A 19,540-nucleotide genomic window follows, 5' to 3' on the forward strand; every position below is an offset into this window, starting at 1 on the left:
TCTGTCTGTATCGGGTTTAGCCTGTTTAGAAGAGACCCACTTACCAACGCCTCTTCACCAGTCCATATTTACTTCTTCTATGGTCAACCGGGGTAATTGTATGCAATGTCATTTGTTGCCAGGAAAGTGAAGTTACTAGCGTTACTGCGACATTGACACCCCAGAAAAAGGTCAAGCTGCATGAAAGAAATAATCTGGTAGGCACAAGGGAACTTGACTAACAAGTCAAGGAGATAGTAAGACTACCATGAAAAGGACAGAAACCATGCAGACAAGGCAATAGAGAGATGGAGAAGACAAGATCAAAGATATCAGAGCAGGCGCTGGGTGTCCCGAATGGGCATGATTCAGTCGAATCGCCAAACATTCAGTCCGAATTCCCAAATCACCAGCGACTCAGTATCGATAGGCTTTATCTCGGAGGGGTCATCTTTGACAACGTGCGCGAAACCGACAAGGTAGCTAGTAACCGTTAACAAAATCCCTTAGGTAAATTGCGGGGTTGCAGCCAAGTAGGAATCGAACTTACATTGCTTTGGTTTCCCTGTCGTACAGAACATCCTCCGAGTAGGCCTGGGCGTATTCCCAACCACGGATGCGCAGGTTTCTATTGATATCATTAGGACGAAAAAGCTATGAAAGACTCTGCAGACAGGGCGTCTTACTCGCAAATTTCGATCAGCTTGTTCTTCACATGATAGATTTCGACGTCGCTGAGATCACGGTAGTCGAGTAGGCAGCGCCCAGGGAGCATGGTCATTGCGATCAGGTTGACGTATCCATCCTTGTACTCAAAGTCGGGGCCTTGGACTCTGCACTCGTGTCCCAAGACAATGGGCGTTCGGACCGGCGAGGTATCACTGCAGTCCTTGAGGGCTTGCACTTGTTCGTTGAATCCCCTCTAGATGGCAATGGTTATCACAACAAAATTCTTTACTATATTCACATTCTGGGTACTCTTCTTGCCTTGGCCACCCTAGCGATTCCTTCTCTCTCGTCTGGGTATGGGATGTTCAAGGGATGCCGTCTAATTTTGAATACTGGTTAGACTGGCCAAGGGAGGTAAAGAAGGCGCTTTGAACATACTGGATGTGCATTTTGATGACGGTGTCAAGCATGTCACTCTCACGTTGAGCATAGAAAACACCAATGCGCTCGTTGTCATACACGTTGACTTTCTCGGAAATGAGCCGTGTCAACAGATACGAGGTTCCCTCGACATGGATGTTTGTCCCCTGGAAACGCATCAGAGTAGTATCTTGAAGTAAAGAACCCATGACAGCAGTATAAATGTGGCTTGATTTCTGTTGAGAACTGAAGAACATAAAATAGAGGGTTGACTGTTGGTGGATTGCGGGGCGGTGGTTGACACGGAAAAGCTTGGCTGAAATGCCTACCTACTTATGATGTCAGGTGAATAGCTTGCACACGCAAAAATGGAATTTTTGGGACAACCTCGGCTCTGCCAAAGTCCCTCCATTATGCCTTATAGTAATATGGTAATATCGCAGATAGACTGAAACGACTCCAGTAGACCTCTGTAGGAATTTCACAGCCTAGAGTACAAGATACAGTACTATACAAACTAGCTATTTCCTTGACCAGCGGCGCAGCCTTCCCAATCACAAACCGGCATTTTAATCCTTTACAATATCAGAAGATCGCGTCGTGTACACTGGGTAATATACATCCGTAATAGATTGTTCATAGAATGGGTTTCACCAATAATCCCACCTGCATCTAAGGAGTTGATAAAAGAGCACCGGCCATATAGTATTGCAAAGTACCAAATCCTGTATGATAAGAGAGAAATGAGAAAAGAGCAATTAAGAATATGAAGCTTCCTCTTATCCAGCATATTCCAGACTACCTACAAAGGGAACGAGCCCCGCCTTTGTGGTTATATGAAGCTAAGCCTGGTGAATGGAGACTAGACCATCCCACAGACTTTGAAGTATGTTATAGTGAATAAAGCCTACTACAGTGAATGTACTGGTTAAGCTCAAAAGCATGACATTATGGGACCTCTGCCATCCCCTATCGTAGCTCTCGAATTAATTTTGCAGCTACATCCTAGCTAGACAAGGGCCACACGAACCCTCAAAACAATGGATCCCACAAAGCAGCGGCAGACTTTGTGGTCTGCCCTCCCCGAGCTGCTCGTCAGACATGGAGAAAAAACCGGTCCATCGAGGTCATATGATTTGCTTTCGAAAGATCAGATTGCCGAGTGGAAAACTTTTGAAAACGAAGTACGAGAGGACACAAAAGCGAAAAACGGTAACCCGGAGCAAGCCTTGATTAGTCCTCCTACTGTTGACTCCTATGTCGTCGCGACTGAAGATGGTATCCAGGCCCGGTTTATCGAGCAGATTTGCTCAGAGATTGGGAAGATTTTCGAAGCCCAGGGGATCTCAGTGAGGTTTGCTGATAGGTCAACCGGTCAGCATGCCATCACTGGCCACAATCCAGATGTGATTATTCAAGGAACATCCCAGGATGGAAAAACCAAAGTCGCGGGCGAGATCAAAACCCCATGGACGACGACTCTGATGTCGTTGGACTCAAAAGGCATTAGGCGTGTTCTCGGTAGGTGGCAGGGCGAAGAGATAAATAGCCTGGACTCCATGCTAAGAGAATAAATAGGCCAGATCGTGCGATACATGGATCGATATGGATGCCGGTACGGGTTTGTCAGTACATACAGACAGACTGTGTTCGTAAGGCGAATGTCTCCATACAGGTTCCAGTTTAGTCCAGTTATTATGCGCGGCCAAGACTCCCAAATCAGTCTGAATTTGAAGGTTTCAGTGCGCGAGGCTTTCTACTTCCTCGCTAGAGTAGCATCACGCGACGATTGGAAGTATCACGGAAAAGTGATTGGAGATACCTTGGTGAGTGTTATCTGGCGGAAACGGATGAGACTGTACTAAACGCCATGCATATAGGTGGACGGAACCTGGAAAGCTTCAATGCCCGTCCGGAACTAGGAAGATGGTCGAAAGGCGCTCATACGTGGAAGTTTTGCGAATGTTAACCGAGCTCAGGGAAAGAGGAAATTCATGAAATTGGCAGTGCGTTCCAGCCAGGGACAGAACGGCATGGTGTTTACTTTTGACGACCTTCGTTTATTTTTTTATGCCAATTGGAAGGACATTTGGGTCTACATTTTCTATTTTCGTGTTCTCCGACGATGCGAAGGGTACACCTCTACAGATAGGTAGTCAGCAATGGCCACGCGGATACAAACCAACTTTCCATTCCCCACATTCCATTGGACATGTCTTCCAGAGCCTCGCCGGACGGGCAGTGTAAGGCTGATGCTTAATTATTGCCTCATTCGTCTAGCGGGAGCTCTAAATACGAGGGCTGACCCGGTGGCTTACGGTACCCGCAATTGGAAAATCTGCCGGTCGATCATGGGGATTCTGGGGTTTAGAGTTCCATTGTCCACTGTGTTGCATTGCCACGCTTTCGATGGAAGACATGTCCACGGATCTATGCTTGGCGGACAGCCTGATTTCGGCGTCGATTGGTGGTGTTCGACGTGGTTCTTCGTACTTGTCACGTCGGGATGACCGGTTGAGCTGGTGTTCGTCATCTGCTTTGGATTTTGTATCCGTAAGGCTCTCAAGAGTCATGTTAAATTTAGAAACAGTGACGACTTCCTTCGATGGTCTGTAGTGGATGGAGATGATATAAATACCCCTTCGATTTCATGTCAAGATGAGTTCTCGTACACACAGATTCAATCAATCTCGAATACAAACCATCTCAATTACCCAATAAACAAGCCATCGTTCCTTATCAAAATGAAGTTCCTCGCTCTCGCTACCCTCGCATCCGTGGCGACCGCTGTGAACGTCGGAATTACATTCCACGGTGCCCGAGGCGAGTCCTACACCGTATCAATCCCGACCGATCGCACGAACGTTCAAATTGGTACGTGAACCATTATTTCTTAAGGGTACCACATTAGTTGCTGACAGACCATAGACAATCCGATGGTTGTCTACTCCGTCTCCTCCACCAAGGGTGGATTTTGTAATGTCGTTGGCGCCGAGGGAGAAGTGGTTGTGTTGTACTCGGATATGGAGAAGACCCTGCAGAAGCCTCAGGTTATGAAGAGTGGAAATTGCGGAACTATCTAGATTCTCTGTTCTTAGATCTAGTTGACTTCTGGTTTTGTGGTCGCAATATTGTTTCTTGCTTTCTTTTTGCTTTCACTGTTACACTTGATCTTTTGATTCGCTCTTGAGTCTACGGATGTCCTGTTCTGGATTCAAAGGTATGATATGATGTGGCGCTGAGCAAAGAGACATCTAATCTATTCGCAATAAAGAAGATAAACGTACCTGGGATAGACATGTAGCGGAATGTCCCTCTTTATAAGTCTTCTACTACGGAATCATTCGCTCGTGCCAGAAACCAATAGAGCCGATGCATCTGTGAACACCCAAATCGACATATCCACCCAATCAATACTCCGAAGTACTCCATAAACACCCGAAAAAAAAAAAAGAAAAACTATGTATAATGCCATGCTCCCAAATCGCTAAATAGCACCCAAACGCAACAATCACAGACGAGACCTCGGTCCACGAAATCTCCTCAGCGGCATAGAACCCCAGACAGGCTTCATTCTCATCCCAGGGAAGCCAGGACCCACAGGAACAGGCTCATGGCGAGAAAACTGCAACAGAAGATTGATGAGTTCCGATTTTCTGATAGGCTTGGACAGCACGTCGGTCATTCCTTTCTCGATGAATGCGTCTCTCTGACCCCGATGCCAGCAAGGGTGGATGCCGATTATGGGAGTCATTCTAATCTTGGGGTCATTGACAAAAGGTGCTTGCGATCGGATTATTTGTGTCGCTTCGATGCCGCCCATAATGGGCATAGAAACCTAGATGATTGGTTAATCTGCTTTATCTGGCTTTCTGGCATGTTGTGGAAGAATAGAAGGTATAGGGTAAGTGGGGTGACCTACATCCATCAAGATGATATCAGGGAGGGGACACGTATTTGGTGGACCGGCAAGGTAGTCGAGGGCTTCACGGCCATTGTTCACGATCGCAAACGAGCAGCCGACCTTCCTAAACGTTACCTCGCAGAGGCGCTGGTTGACGTGGCTATTTGAGACACACTGAGTTAGATCGATTAGTGAAATATCGGAGTCGGAAAGCTTACTTGTCTTCGGCAAGTAGGACATGCATTTTGGTTCAGATAGTGTGTTTGTTGATGCGCGCTTTTTTCTCGGTGGTCGTGGTTGCGGGGAGGAAGCAGGGAAGGCGTGTGGGGGGTGAAGATCTCTAAACGACGCTAAACGACGCTGGGCGATCGACGCTTCTGCCTGGTCACTCTCCTCTTAGCTTCTCTGTGCTGATTTGTTAAGCGAGAAATACAAATAGTGTGATCTCCTCCTGCGTCTTTCATAATAACTGCTCGCCTATACTTGAACTATAGCCAAACACGCCCACCATGGAAGAATTGTGGAGGATTTCGGCTACAACAGTACAATTTCGATTCAAGACTCAAGGGCTGACAGTCGAGGAATATGCTACCTCTCTCCTCTGTCGTACCGTGCAGCGAGACCACCACGTGAATGCATGGGTCTGTTATGACCATGACGCTATCATCGCTGAGGCAAAGAGGCTGGACAGGATTCCGCGCGAACAAAGAGGCCCTCTCCATGGTATTCCTGTGGGAGTTAAGGATGTGATTCTGACGAAAGGTTATTGACAACAATTTATCTCATACATTCTATGCATATAGTGACAGAGTGGTAGATATGCCCGACGAGATACGGGTCCAAAATATGCGAGGACGGCGCTGTTGGTGCAGATGCTCCAGTCGTCTCCATCTTACGCAGCGCAGGAGCCCTCATACTCGGCAAGACAGCCACCACTGAGTTTGCCGCAACGTCTCGCGGAGGGCCATGCGCGAATCCGCATAATCTGGAACATACACCTGGAGGTTCATCTTCTGGCTCAGCGGCCGCTGTGGCGGACTTTCATGTACCTAACGCCCTTGGAACGCAGACTGGAGGGAGCATTGTACGGCCAGGTTCGTTCTGTGGAGTGTACGCGTTTAAGGTATGTTTTCCCTATTCTTATGGTTATGACCAAGAAGAGGAAATCTGAAAGAGACGATTTGTGCAGCCGACATGGAATTTAATATCAACTGAAGGCATGTCACGGTTTTCGATATCATGCGACACGATGGGCTTGTTTGCCCGAACGGTTCCCGATCTTCAACTTGCGCTCGAGCCCTTCTTCACACACATCCTGGATACGAACCCCTTTCACTCACCGACATCCTTGCAGGGAACGAAAGTCGCATTCTTAAAAACACACGTCTGGCCCAAGGCGGGACCGGGAACACAGGCGGCATGGAATAAGGCCCAGGAAATACTCACCAACACAGGTGCAATTTTGGAGGATGCTGAACTGCATCCTGACTTCTCTTCATTTCCCGAATTGACTAAGACTATATTATCGAAAGAGGCACAATCATCATTCCAATCTTGTGAGTGCTATCGTTATCCACCTTGGGGGACACGCTAACTAATGGATCTTTCATAGATATGTCATCGTCGACGGAATTGTTGGACGCCTCGATCGTACAAACAGTGGAAAATGGAAAAAGCATCAGGACAGTCGATCTGCTCCAAAGCTACAATGAAGTTGCTCGTTTGCGACCGATATGGGACTCCTGGGCCAGGCAATATGACGTCATCCTCACTCCCAGCGTGCCCGACGAGGCTCCGCGGGGGTTGGACTGGACAGGTGACTCGGTAAGCCCTCAAAGGTATTTACTCAATTTTCAACGGTCGCTGACTGGCGCTATTAACCTAGTCCTTTTGTTCCATGTGGACATTGCTTCATGTCCCGGTCCTGAACATTCCTATCGCACATGGTGAGAACGGTCTTCCAATCGGACTGTCGATGGTTGGACCTCGATACGGGGATATGAAGGTCTTGAGAGCCGCAAGATTACTTGAAGAGGTTTTGCGTTGATAAGAGACTAAGAATAGGACTTGATTACCCCTATTGCAATTTGAATTACCTCCAAAGCAGTTAGCTTGCCTCAATACGAGGTCTAATTTCGGGGTTTCCCGTTGAATGCATTGTCTATGGTGCGGGCTTTTTGGACTGCATGCGCTTATTGTCCGACCACATCGGCTATTGCTCTTAGTTGCAGGGCCAAAAACAGCAGGGTGGTGTGACCATTCATCTTTTGCTTGTGAATTGCAATCAAAGGTATTTTACTGCTGGTTTGTGTATTAGATGACTCAGGAACACTTGAACTCTGCATTTCACACTCAGAAACAGCGACATGGCGAACAACCGGTACCCTCATTCTATCACCGGCATCAGAAATCAAGGTCCAAACCGTGGGTCTGGCCACTCAACAATTTTAGAGGCTATCGAATGACCACAAGGTTAGCGCCTGCAAATTTCCACCAAAAGACCCTCGCCGAACGGACTCGGCCTTAACGTGGGGGCAAGCGAGCCCACGGAGTAGTCCGACGCCGACCATGGTTAGCCCCAAGCATCTTAGCGCTCAGGTACAGTGGCGGAATCAGGGCAGAGACTGCTCGGATTGGACGAGTAGCGGTAATCTAAGGCGAGCTAAGTCTCGCCCTAATGGACTAGGCCCGTTCTTGGATTGCCATTGTCCAGCCTGAGAGTAAGCTGCTATCCAATATCCAAGGCTCCAGGCTGTATTAGCGGCATCGGAGAGTTTGAACCAACTCATGACTGGAAATATAAGCTGCAGCTTTTTCTCACTTTTTACCTCTCTTTTCTTTTCTTCTTGCTGCCCGGGTATCCATTCGCTGAATTATCGCTCCTTTCTTTTTGCCTTCCCGGCCACGGTGACATTCATTTGCCTCCACTCCAACTTCAAGTCATTCACTCAAACAACAAAACTACCACAATGAAGGCCTTCACCCTCCCCGTCCTCATCTCCGCTGGCCTCGTTGGCCTGGCCTCTGCCCGTACCGATCTCGGCGGCTGCGTTTCCTCCGCCACCGTCAACCAGTGGAACGAAGCCAGCATGATCTGGTACGTCCCTGACAGCGGCGAGATCTGCGATATCCCCGACTGCGGTGGTGGTCGCGCTCCTCCCAAGTACAACCAGCCCGGTTGCGCCGCCTACACTGGCACCGAGACCCTGACTCCCAGCTACCTGCCCGGCTGGGGTCCCAACGGCAAGTCCGCTGCCACCACGGCTCACACTGCCTCCGCGACCACCGTCGCTGAGACCTCCGCTGCCACCACCACCTCGGCCGCCTCTTCCACCGACGAGTCTACCTCTTCCTCCTCCACCAAGACCAAGCACGGTAGCACTCTCATCACCGCCGGTCCTACCCTCTCGAAGGCCGCTTCTTCCACCCCTGCCGGCTCTTCCTCCCCCGTCAAGTCCTCCTCCGTGGCCGGTGGCTCCAAGCCTTCCGGCACCAAGGGCTCTGGCTCTGGCTCTGGTTCCGACTCCGGCTCCGGCTCTGGGTCGGGAACCAAGACTGGCTCTGCCTCCACTGGTCTTGCTACCGGTGCTGCTTCCAGCGTGTCTGGTTCCAGCATCGCCGGTGTGGCTGTCATTGCCGCTCTGGTCGGTGTTGTTGGTCTGTAATCGGTTGTCTTATACGTTGATGGGCTGATCCGGTGAGAAGTTGGGGGTTGTTGATAAATGTCTAATAAGTGTAATGTGCTAGCTATCATGGGATACTTTAATGATACGGATAATTATATACACTGCGAATAGTTCTTTCTCTAATGTAATTTCTCGTCATTTGCATATCCTGCTTGTTGATGGCACGGTAGATCTTCCAGAGCACCGAACTCCGTAAGACTAAGATGTCTTAGATTTTGGATCTTCAGCCTTGTCGTGTTGATCAACCGCGATCGTCGCGATCAGCACAAGTACCGCGTTCCACATCGGTATTGTCCGATTGGTGTTTACAGACTGCGTTTCTCGAGGCTAGAGAGAATAAAAACCTTGAGTTCTGTTAACTGTTGATAGTGTGTGAAACTGTATTGTTTGTACGAAATTGCAAAATCTCAGGTCACTTGTTCCCCCCTGTTTCGCTAATTTGGAGCTGTGTAGTAACGCATCGATGTCAATTCTAATTTGTAGTATCTTCGAGCTCCCTCCAACAGCAAATATATCAATTCATTCTTTCATTGATACCCAAATCAGTACTTAGTGCGAGTTTTAGGGGCTTCAATACTAATGCTTAGTGGGTAAGTAGATATTGAATTTATATTGCTAATCCCCACTTCCAAAACCAACCCAGCATGGAGACATATTCTCAACCATTTGACGAAAACCAACATGTGGTCGGCATCTCTGCGAAATCGGTAAGGCGGACCCTACATTATTGGGTTACCACTGTATTGATGATAGAAGGTGTTAGGCCTACGACTAAGCAACTGAATACAAACCCAGAGCCTCTGACGTGTGAGTTGATTTTCATTCCATTCCATACGCAGGCCCATCAAGAGGTATCCAGCCTGACTAACTAGCCATGAAATCAGGACTCGACATAGAGAAAGCGACCGGATTTATGCTACCTGTCGTGTATGTACGTAGTAGTAGCACAGGTTGAACATGTGATTAAAACGACGCCGGCGGCGTAAGAAGACTTGAGGACGCCGTGTGAACTATGAAAGGGGTCGTTCAACTGGAGATCTCTACAGCATGTGGCACGTCCGAGGGGTCAAAATCCCTTTTCAAACCAAATGTTCGCTATGCGACTATCAATATGACACTCCTGTGGCCAAAGAACTCTCAAAAAACCATGTATGTTTCATGTGGGAAACCTGCCCCGGGGTTTTAAGTTCGAGGTCCTGTAAGATCAAGAGATTGTGCCGCTTGTTTGGTATATCAAGGCGTTGCGACCGTCCGCATGCATGTCCAAAGACTGTTTCGCTTGGACCAATGACGAAATTAATTATATGTTTTTGGAAGGTATTATAATGCCCGTCGTTGTAGTCGTGCTGAGTACGTTCGGTCATGCGAGGGTTGTGTTTCAGGGAGGAGATCTTGCAGCTTATGGATCAGAAATAGGAGTATTAAATAATGCAGCATGGCGAGTGAGCTGGACAAGACCGCATAAGTACTTTTGTGCGGTGTGTTTGAGGATAATTACCCGGGGACCATGGCTGAGATCCGATTGCCAGGGCCACCATGTCTATTTGGGTTATTGCTCTCAAGTCAATCAATTCAAAATTCAGGGTCAAGGGTAACATTAAAGGACTCGGGTACATCAAACCTGACACATGGCTTGGGTGACAACGGCCCCATAACACTGCCACAACTATAACACGCTAACCTACTCGCCCGATGAATGTCTCATATTAGAAATCGAACACCCCTTCTTTCCTCCACACAAGCCACAGGTACACAGCGTAGCATCGTAGATTTATTATGCAGGGGCAGAAGGACCCTCACAGCCAAAACAATAAACACGCCCTTGATTGGACTCGGAAGTCCGGCACAAGCCACAGATGATGGCCCCTTGGGGAATGTGGATTATGGGTTCCCGGTTACACCAACGAATATATTGCTCCGGGTAGATATGATTGGGCGATCTTTCGACATGGCCCGTAAGATCCCCCCTTCGTCTCGCTTGGGCGAGGGAGTACTCCATACTGGACTGGACTCTGGTGGAGGCTGAAACTTAAGGCTGCTATTTTTGATGTCACTTCATCTCCAGGCGCTGACAGGGTAGGTAAACATTCAAAAGGTGGGTTCTTCCCTCAAGCTGGGCGATCATTCAATCTATTTTGTTAAGTCATAAAATCCTTGAGTCCGAAGAGTTATTCTGTCATACCTGTCACACCTAATTTCTTCCAACACAACCAACACAATGAAGTACATTAGCTTGATGCTCTCTATGGCTGGCATGAGCCTTGCGGGTAAGACCTCTTTTCCGTCCACACATCCAGGGAATTTAGCTAACAACATCAAGCCTGCGGCAGTCTCACCCTCACCAGCCAACTCGACGTCGATACCCAAGTGTCCTGCTCAACCATCAACGGCGACGTCAAGATATCCTCCGAGTTCATCGGCTCCCTTAGCCTTTCCGGCGTGAAGAAGATCAACGGAAACCTCAACGGAACCAACCTATACCACGCCTCCTCGCTGAGCTTCCCGGACCTAGAGCAGGTTGGGGGTGCGCTGCGTCTGACGGGTGGATTTAACGAGTATGTCTTGCACTCGAGGTGAACATACCGTGAGCCTGTTGCTGATAATGATGCTTTTAGGATTTCTATGCCCTCTTTGGATATGGTCAAGGGCGGATTCAGACTTGCCAGCACACAGAACCTTCCCTGCGAGCCTTGGAACGTGTTGCAAGAAAATCATCGCATTCATGGGCGTTATACTTGCCAGCCATATGCCACTCCGGATATTGCTTAGTGTTGTTTTCTGGGTATTCTTAGCGAGGAATAGGTGTTTCAGCAACTCCCATGGTGTATATCGCATTAACCTGTGTGGACTTTATGGCGAGGCACAAATTGTAAATAGAAAGCTTTCACCACTTAACACATACATCTGTCACGCGATTGAAATTGCTAAGGCACTAGCCTCTTGGTAGAAGCCCCATCGGAGTCAATTTGTACGGTTATATCAGTCTTCACTCTCACACCGTCCTCACAGGTCTTGGTTGGCTGTCGATCATGGCCTTCCTCCGATCGCCCTTCAACATTGTGCTCTCCTCTACCGTCAGACGAAGCCTCGCGATCGGCAAAGATGGACATAACAACTGCTCCCTTGCTATGAGTATGGTCGTGCTTGTCAAGTTCAAACCCTTCTTGGAACTGATTCGACCAACTATGCGACCAGAAACTTCCGGTTTGGTTGTAGCTTTCTGAGGTCATGCGTATGAGGAGTCGAACGACGGGAGCGCAGGTAGCTAGGAGGATACTGTAGTTCTCAATCCTGGGGGCACATCACGTTAGCAACTTCATAACTTGTTGCGCGTAGTAATGAACACTTACTTGACCCATAAGACAAAAGGTACGGTGTTGTCTATTCCAGTGTTAGCAATATGAAGTCCATAGGTTATTTCTCGGGTTCACCTACGTGTAATATCATTCTTGTCCCCGATAGATTTCAGGAGCTACAACTTATGCATTAGCGCTGCGTATCCTGACATATTTCACAACAATGACAGGACAACTTACATATGTCTTCACAATCGACGCAATGTCAGATAAAAGCAACGGTCCACTCAAGGTAACCGTCTGCCAAATCCGACGAACGCGAGTCTGTCGTGGCATATTGTGTAGCTTGGCCAAAAACGAATTACTGCCGGGGGGTCCGCTGTTAGTGGCTCGAATCGTGAATCGCCACAACTGGATGGCCGAGAGTACGGTGAGGAAAAGGTCGACGGCCGTGTTGAAACCTTTAAAATATGAGAATAACGCATTGGTGATTTCATAGAGCAGAATATGGTGCACACCTCCTTGAACAAATCCAATTGTGGTTTGGACTGAAGGTGATTGACAAGTAACCGATCCATCCGACGGTAAAGGATCCCACATATAATGGAAGTAGGCGACTCGATTGGGCTGTAAAGCCTATCACATCAGACAAAGGATCAAATGATACTATAGTTCTTGAACGACCTCATATCAAGGGTGTTGCCACTGTTAGTGCACTTACCGCGACGAAAGTGCTTGGACCACATTGAACAATAATCTGTATGGCCGTCACCAGGTTCGCAATGACCTGTATGATAATACAGACCACGATGCTGATTCGAATATACTTATCGGCGCTGCTAAAACAGGTGTAAAGGAAACACATCATGCCGGCTCGAGAGAACATAGATGCGACTACCGCTAGGAATTGATCAATTACGCCGAACATCTTTGGAACAATGCTTCTTGTCACTTACCGAGAGGTTGGGATGTAAACTCATTTTTTAGTGTTTCTGCCCTTTCGTGGTCGCCTAGAAACCACATATGTCTTCCGAGACCCCAATCTAGACTGAATTAACAATCAGCGAATTCACGCGGAGCAAGGAGGCTAATCATTTCAACCTTTTCTGGATGAAGACCATATGGGCTATGTCCAAGCCGTAGCCGATAAGAAAAAGAAGGCCCTCGGGACCCCATATTCGCTCAGGAGAGCTGACGCGAGGAATCATCCAACGAACCCATAATTTGACACCGACTCGAAACAACAATGCCAGAGTTGCCAGACCGGTAAGAGCCTAATATAGAACCCGGCGACCAACATTAGCATCATTTGCACAGAGCTTCTGGGGCCGACCGATGTTCACCCAGCAAGCTATTATATACGGAGGGTCTTTTGACATCACAACGAATTAGCAATCATCCTCCTATCAGAGTCGCCGTTCACTGAGATCCGTCATATCGAAGTTTGCGTCGCGTTATCTCTCCAGGGATGACATGGTTTGAGTTGGGTAACGTAGTCACGGTTAGTCCTCTTCCCAATAATTATCCCAGTTTATCATTCAAAACGTACTCGCAGTATTCCGTCAACCTTTTGTTATGATAATTATTAAAAACGCTGGTACCTATAGTCATCAAGCAAAGGAACTGGTTCAATTGCAACAATATAAGGGCAATATATTGATATATCAAGTTGAATTGCAAAGGAAAGTCAGTAGAACACTAGAAATAGTCATTTTGATCTGGAGCCACACAGGCATCTAAGACGACGAAGACAAAGAATTAAGATAGCAGCATTCAGCTTTTATTTCAAGATTCCGTGTTTTAATCTTTATCTGAGTTTATGAGTACGTTCGGGATTTAAAATCAATAACAGGGTTGTGTTCTGTCTTATTCGTGCTACGGTGTATGGATATCGATTCAAGTCGCTAACAGGGATTAGAGTTTATGTTTTTTAGAATATTAATGGCATAACTCGTGGACATATCTCGGAAAAGTGATCAAAATCTGTAGCTCGAAGCAATTCTCTAGTGTTATTAATCGTTTGGTCATTTTGCTATCCTTTGGACTACTAATTAGCATTCAACTTACACCATATAGCTCTTACTATTCTCCTTGTGGATATAGATTAAAACTACATTACTCGTTAGCTGCATGTCCCATCGGAACAAAGAAACTAGGAGAGTTAGGTAGACCGACGCGTGTCTAGCAATTAATAACCTGGATTAGTGCGAGTAACATCCCTGCAATGTAGCATCGTGTCTTAGTGGACTAAATTGTCGTATGCGAGGCAATATGGCTCAATATGATGTTAAGAGCTAAATTATGCCGGGATCTCGAGAACAAGAAGATTCCGTCTCCACAGGTGAACTAATGAAAAATAGCCTGGAGGCTTGAGTAGACTGTCTGCCCCGGTCGTTCGTGGTGCTCAATCGGATCAGAGCATATAAGTCCTGTGCTCCGGTTTGAAACTGTGGGCGAAATAGCTTCCCTTGAGGGCCTTGAACAATAAATCTCGGTCCGTGGTTATCGTATGACTCGGTGGAGAAAGTTCATGCAGGGATCATCCAGTGGTGGTATTCGTAGATAAACGATGTTAAATTAAGTGCCCACTTAACCCATTTCGGTCCTTTTACGCCATTACGTAGTGGTACTGTACAAGTAAAGGTCCAGGCCCCCTCTTATTATCTGCCGCTTCATGGGAAGTGACTCTGTGGCAGATTAGGTGAGTTTAGAGACATCGGATACAGATACGAGATTATGCTATGAATTAAACATCATAATGCTAGAGAAATGGTGCCATCACAAATTGTCTAGCTATTGTCCTTACGCCTTGCGCATCTCAATCAACCCGTCGCCAGGCTCAGGACGAACCTCGAAAGTAACTTTCAATCCTGCCAATGCGGCCAGCTGCTGGAACTCGGATGAACTCCTCTCACGACCTCCGTACAAAACAATCATCGTAGAATGCAGCTTCGCGAACCTTTCATTCTTCGAGAATTCGTGAATCAAGAGTCGGGAATGAGGGGCCATAGCCTGGGATATTTTCTGCAACAATCGCGCAGCCTCTAGATCTGGGAGATTATGAAGAACGTGCGCTAAATGATAGACCAGAGCACCTTTGATCGGCTGAGGGCTATTCTCCGCTTTGAAGTCCCATGTGGCGAGAGTGACCCCTTCGACTTCTCCAATATCGTGGTTAAATTCTTGAACTACAAGGTCTGATGCTTGGAGTTGTGGAAAAGCTTCCTTGATTTCAAGAAGCAGTTCGCCACGACCTCCGCCGATGTCGACCATAGTCCTGGTGTTGTTTGGGGTTGCTTCGTCCAAGACAGCTTGAAGATCGTATCCGACCATTTTCAATCGCTCCGGGACACTGCTGTACTTCATGAATTTGCCTACCATGAAGGTGTTGAAGCTGCCCATGCGGCCTTGCTCGGCCATGATGGAGTAGGTGTGCTGCTTGGCCAGATGCTCGTTTCCCATTAGTTTGTGTGCATATTGGATAGGGGTATCCAGTTCCTCGAATGGGTAGGCGAAATTTTGCGCCTTGAGCTTTGGCATAAGGAATGCTGCACCGAGGAGGGCCTCCGTCGCACTGGATCTAGTTAGTATTGAAGGTCGAGATATAATGATTAGAGTATCCACTGCCAATGCTGGTCAACGTACAAATGTAGTGCCCCGTGTTGGGCGGAGGGAAAGGCTGCCAGATGCCGCGTGATCTTGTTGGCGCAGTAAAGCTCGTCGCTCGTGACATCGACAAACCCTAAGCCAGCCATCGCAAACAATGTGTCCGCTATGCATAGTTAGTCAAATTTTGCCGGTCATTAGTTACCATAATTTAGTTGAACAGGAAATCCCGACCGATCAAAAGCACGCCTGTTTCGGAGATATTAGCATCAAAAACGCAGAAGTCTTAAGAGCAAACAACCGACCTGGACTGGGCGATTCAGCACCTTCCCTCTTGGCTGTATCCTTATACGCTGCCAGGACCCTCTCTGCATTCACAGGTTCCTCGAACGTCACCAGCAGATCGAAAAGACGGAATTGAACCGCCACTGCTACGAACCCGATCGCAGCGGGCTATAAGTCCGTCATGTCAACCCAGGTCAAATAGCAATTGGAAACCTTCCTACTAACCGAAGTGACTGTTTTCATCACAACAACACCGGCCGATACCGAAGCCATTTTGTACGGAGTATGCAGCTACAGGGGACAATTGCAATGGTCAAAGAGGGGATCACGATAGCTGCTTTCAGGTATGATTGGCATTCCAGGTGATTCAGCCCCTGGTTGAACCAGCAATACATTTTTATATTAACCGCATGGGCACCAGCTCTTGGTTCCACGGTCGGTTTATTTTGGTAGGGCGACTAATATCTCTGCCGTTTGAACCTTGCTAGTGGGATAGCTCGGCGTGAGTAAATTGTGCGCTAACGTGGCGTACGTGGCACCCGCTTGTACGGAGTATGCTCGGAACGGTCCATTTTGTGGTCTCCGAGATGGTGTGAAGCTTTGGGTGATTGCGCCGAATGTTACTGCTTGACTTGGCGGACTTGGCCGCGAAAGGCTTCGGGGCTTTTCACTTGCGGGATGTTTAACATCCATCGTATTCCAGTTCTATAGACCGATTGAGTGGGTAAAAGATGAGTACGGTTATTCTCAATATAAGGCGCGAAATAATTTATACAAATGTTCTACACCCAAGACGTGTTTCCAACAGTTACTCTTCACGAGTATTCAGTATTGTAATCCATGCTTTTCATCCCTTCAGTGTTTTGTAATTTACAAGTAGATCCCTGCAAGGACATTGACGGCTTTGCAGCCGGAGGCGCATTCTGGCCCACCCGTCAATATCCCTACCAATAAGTGAACCCAAAGTATATTGTTCAATCATTCGAACGCCAACCAAACGGATAAAGGTCTATCTTGCATACTGCGTCCTTAAAGGGCCGAGAACAGTCGAGCTAATTCGCTATCTGTCCAGGACCATTTAATGTTCCGTTCCCTGTCCAAGCTGCATGGCTGCGACCCACGGTCTTCTTAATCACACTGGCTTTGTGGGAAATTCTTGCTCTGTCCCTTATTCATCTTTGTGTTTCCTCCTCAAGCTTTCGGCCTTCCCCTTCCTTCCCCATCTCCTCGTTTCCAACCTTGTCGCCAAAACCTTGATTGAAAGTCAAAGCAAACACCGGGCCTGACCTGCACATATGGTCATAATGGCCGAATCACCACATGACGAGCACCCATTCGAAGCCCCGAAAAACGAAGCGTCAGTGCAAGAAAAAGTGTTCAACGAAGCCGACACAAACGTCGCCGAAGAGGAAGCCCTCAATCCTCGGAAATGGAGTCCATGGAAAAAGCGCCTAATGTTCTTATCACTGATGTCGAGTTCTATACTAGCTGATGGGTACGACGACTATCAACCCCCAGGAAACTTTAGCCATTAACTCAAAAGTAACCGACGACAGTGGAATGACATGGGGCGCTACATTGATCGTCCCTCAGGCTATGGAATGGGGCGTCAGCGTCGACTATTCGGCTACCAGCATGAATTACGGGATGTTGTTGCAGGGAGTCGGTGGGTTAATGGCGATTCCGTTGATTGAGGCTTTTGGACGGTAGGTTTTTGTGGGCTTAGGCATGTCGCTTGCGTATGGATACTGATGTGACTAGACTTCCTGTTTGGTTGTGGCCGCAGCTCATAACGACGTTTATGGTTCTTGGTGCCACGCTGTCGACGAACTATGATACTTTTACTGCGTTTAGGTCGCTGCAGGGGCTGTTTGGGACCGTGCCGCAGGTTGTTGGGCTCCCGATTATTCATGATATGTATGATCCTGAAGGTGAGTGGTGGCGAATGTATAGTGCTTTGTATGTGCTGATGGGATACGGCAGAATGGCCTCATATGATTAATATTTGGTATGGCCGCTTCCTTGCCTTTTTTTTTAATCTGGTATAATGTTGCTTTTGATGCTAATCAACCCGATCCAGGGGCACTACTTTCTTGATCGGTCCCTTCCTCGGCCCCGCCATCGCAGGATACATCGGTGCCGGCAGCGACTGGAAGACATCATTCGGCATCTTGACCTTATTCTATGGCCTCTCCACCATCCTGATTCTGCTATTCGGATACGAAACGTACTTTGTGCGAGGTCAGGAATGTCAACGTAATTCTCGGATTCTGTCGATGTTCGGCATTAAGAACCACAATTTACCGGTGTTTTCGACAATCACGTACTGGAGCAAGACGCTTGTCGTTTATATCTTCAAAGCCCCGCTGCTTTTGACTGGCATTGCGACCATGGTTAATTTTTGCTGGCCAATTGGTAACCACACACCTCCATTTTTCCTACGATATCAAATTCTGAGATCTCACACTCGTCAGGGATCACCGTAACCGTATCCACATTCGTCGCTCAACCACCCTATCTCTTCGACATGGTCGAATCCGCCTCTCTGCGATGGGCTCCGATCATTGGCGGTCTTCTCGGTAGGCAGTCAGCCTTTCTTTAACCTTCTACTTGTTGAAAGCTTCAGCTCTAACATCAAGGGCGTCTGTTAGGCTACTCGTTCGGCTACTGGTTCAACCACTGGATCCATAAATCCCGCAATCCCAAAAGCACCTGGTATCCCGAAGCCCGACTGCACGGTGTCTGGGTGGCGATCGGCGTCATGGCGTGTGGTCTGCTCACGTACGGTCTGACGCTGCATTTCCAGAAACATTGGATTGGGCTGGCGTTTGGGTGGTTGATGGTGGTGTTTGGGATGATTTCGAGTACTGTGTGAGTTTGTCCCCACATGGCCTTCCCTGTGCCAGTCACGACTTGTGTCATCTGAGTCCTCACGAAGCCTATCTATCTACTGGAGCTAACGTGACTTACATAGATCGATTACTGCCTACGCGCTTGAAAAATACCCAGACCAATCGACCGTTGTCTCGGCTATTATCAACGCCTGGCGCACGGCGAGTGGCTTCTCAGTGGGATATTTTCAGCCGGCGTGGATCGCGCGAAACGGGATTGCGGCGGTGTTTGGGACACAGATTGCGGTTGTGATGGCCGTGTTGGTACTTACTATTACGCCTGTGATCGTTCTTGAGAGAAAGAAGATGAGGGGAGAGTAAATCACCTAGTGATAGAGAGCTCATACTTTGTAGATCTTCACAAGAGACAAGATATATAGTAGAACCAATCCACGACGGCAACGTAAACCAGTAATTTCAAATGCGTATGAGGTTCCCTCCGGACCACTAATGTCATATGCGAAGTGAGAGGGATACTCTTATATCATATATTTATACTCAATATGCACCAATTCGATGGCGAGCCATACAAACACCATGCTGGTGGTGATCAATTCCTAGACCAAGTAAGTCACTGAAGCCAGTAGTGTTGCTCACTCTCATAGTCCCGGCAAGCCCCACCGACAAGTGGCGGCGAGAAAACCCACTAGCAACGTGGACGAAAAACAAAAAAGAAAGCCATAATGGGATGAACCGGGATTGAACCGGTGACCTCACGATTGCCAGATGAACTGACTGACTGAGTGACTTCAGTCGTGCGCTCTCCCAACTGAGCTATCACCCCATTGGATGATAAGAGGCCAA

The 19,540-nt window shown here is 47.8% G+C and overlaps 10 protein-coding genes and 1 non-coding gene across 11 annotated transcripts; 6 read left to right on the plus strand and 5 right to left on the minus strand.

The window, feature by feature from the left end:
• Positions 1 to 347: 347 nt before the first annotated feature.
• LDX57_010539 (uncharacterized protein) lies at positions 348 to 1,277 on the minus strand (the record flags this gene model as incomplete). Its single annotated transcript, XM_046092287.1, has 5 exons — positions 348 to 462; positions 530 to 607; positions 666 to 901; positions 958 to 1,027; positions 1,087 to 1,277. The coding sequence occupies 5 exons, from the start codon at positions 1,275 to 1,277 to the stop codon at positions 348 to 350; spliced, it is 690 nt and encodes a 229-aa protein (XP_045948265.1).
• An 831-nt stretch (positions 1,278 to 2,108) lies between these two features.
• Positions 2,109 to 2,642, plus strand: LDX57_010540 (uncharacterized protein; the record flags this gene model as incomplete). Its single annotated transcript, XM_046092288.1, has 1 exon — positions 2,109 to 2,642. The coding sequence occupies one exon, from the start codon at positions 2,109 to 2,111 to the stop codon at positions 2,640 to 2,642; it is 534 nt and encodes a 177-aa protein (XP_045948266.1).
• Positions 2,643 to 3,812: 1,170 nt separating this feature from the next.
• Positions 3,813 to 4,151, plus strand: LDX57_010541 (uncharacterized protein; the record flags this gene model as incomplete). The annotated part of the gene is made up of 2 exons (XM_046092289.1): positions 3,813 to 3,942; positions 3,997 to 4,151. The coding sequence occupies 2 exons, from the start codon at positions 3,813 to 3,815 to the stop codon at positions 4,149 to 4,151; spliced, it is 285 nt and encodes a 94-aa protein (XP_045948267.1).
• Positions 4,152 to 4,579: 428 nt separating this feature from the next.
• On the minus strand, positions 4,580 to 5,216 carry LDX57_010542 (response regulator; the record flags this gene model as incomplete). Its single annotated transcript, XM_046092290.1, has 3 exons — positions 4,580 to 4,906; positions 4,991 to 5,132; positions 5,191 to 5,216. The coding sequence occupies 3 exons, from the start codon at positions 5,214 to 5,216 to the stop codon at positions 4,580 to 4,582; spliced, it is 495 nt and encodes a 164-aa protein (XP_045948268.1).
• Positions 5,217 to 6,221: 1,005 nt separating this feature from the next.
• Positions 6,222 to 7,019, plus strand: LDX57_010543 (uncharacterized protein; the record flags this gene model as incomplete). The annotated part of the gene is made up of 3 exons (XM_046092291.1): positions 6,222 to 6,528; positions 6,585 to 6,796; positions 6,858 to 7,019. 3 exons carry the CDS (start codon positions 6,222 to 6,224, stop codon positions 7,017 to 7,019), a joined length of 681 nt encoding a protein of 226 aa, XP_045948269.1.
• A 677-nt stretch (positions 7,020 to 7,696) lies between these two features.
• LDX57_010544 (putative cell surface protein) lies at positions 7,697 to 8,801 on the plus strand. The gene has a single exon (XM_046092292.1). It carries the CDS (start codon positions 7,942 to 7,944, stop codon positions 8,635 to 8,637), a length of 696 nt encoding a protein of 231 aa, XP_045948270.1. The 5' UTR covers positions 7,697 to 7,941; the 3' UTR covers positions 8,638 to 8,801.
• Positions 8,802 to 10,876: 2,075 nt separating this feature from the next.
• ecm33_2 (cell wall protein Ecm33) lies at positions 10,877 to 11,427 on the plus strand (the record flags this gene model as incomplete). The annotated part of the gene is made up of 3 exons (XM_046092293.1): positions 10,877 to 10,925; positions 10,979 to 11,213; positions 11,274 to 11,427. 3 exons carry the CDS (start codon positions 10,877 to 10,879, stop codon positions 11,425 to 11,427), a joined length of 438 nt encoding a protein of 145 aa, XP_045948271.1.
• A 155-nt stretch (positions 11,428 to 11,582) lies between these two features.
• LDX57_010546 (uncharacterized protein) lies at positions 11,583 to 12,554 on the minus strand (the record flags this gene model as incomplete). The annotated part of the gene is made up of 5 exons (XM_046092294.1): positions 11,583 to 11,949; positions 12,009 to 12,039; positions 12,094 to 12,130; positions 12,195 to 12,415; positions 12,473 to 12,554. 5 exons carry the CDS (start codon positions 12,552 to 12,554, stop codon positions 11,583 to 11,585), a joined length of 738 nt encoding a protein of 245 aa, XP_045948272.1.
• A 2,108-nt stretch (positions 12,555 to 14,662) lies between these two features.
• LDX57_010547 (putative O-methyltransferase) lies at positions 14,663 to 16,222 on the minus strand. The gene is made up of 5 exons (XM_046092295.1): positions 16,071 to 16,222; positions 15,866 to 16,013; positions 15,795 to 15,809; positions 15,600 to 15,726; positions 14,663 to 15,528 (listed from the first exon to the last, which is right to left on the minus strand). Exons 1-5 carry the CDS (start codon positions 16,116 to 16,118, stop codon positions 14,757 to 14,759), a joined length of 1,110 nt encoding a protein of 369 aa, XP_045948273.1. The 5' UTR covers positions 16,119 to 16,222; the 3' UTR covers positions 14,663 to 14,756.
• A 1,114-nt stretch (positions 16,223 to 17,336) lies between these two features.
• LDX57_010548 (putative MFS transporter) lies at positions 17,337 to 19,057 on the plus strand (the record flags this gene model as incomplete). Its single annotated transcript, XM_046092296.1, has 7 exons — positions 17,337 to 17,551; positions 17,607 to 17,776; positions 17,829 to 17,853; positions 17,926 to 18,260; positions 18,320 to 18,424; positions 18,497 to 18,716; positions 18,820 to 19,057. 7 exons carry the CDS (start codon positions 17,337 to 17,339, stop codon positions 19,055 to 19,057), a joined length of 1,308 nt encoding a protein of 435 aa, XP_045948274.1.
• A 363-nt stretch (positions 19,058 to 19,420) lies between these two features.
• On the minus strand, positions 19,421 to 19,520 carry LDX57_010549. The gene has a single exon. It is a non-coding gene; the product is annotated as a tRNA-Phe (tRNA).
• Between the last annotated feature and the right edge of the window lie 20 nt (positions 19,521 to 19,540).

Source organism: Aspergillus melleus (assembly GCF_016097325.1).
Source record: "Aspergillus melleus strain CBS 546.65 chromosome Unknown contig6, whole genome shotgun sequence".
In the NCBI taxonomy this organism is placed as follows: domain Eukaryota; kingdom Fungi; phylum Ascomycota; class Eurotiomycetes; order Eurotiales; family Aspergillaceae; genus Aspergillus; species Aspergillus melleus.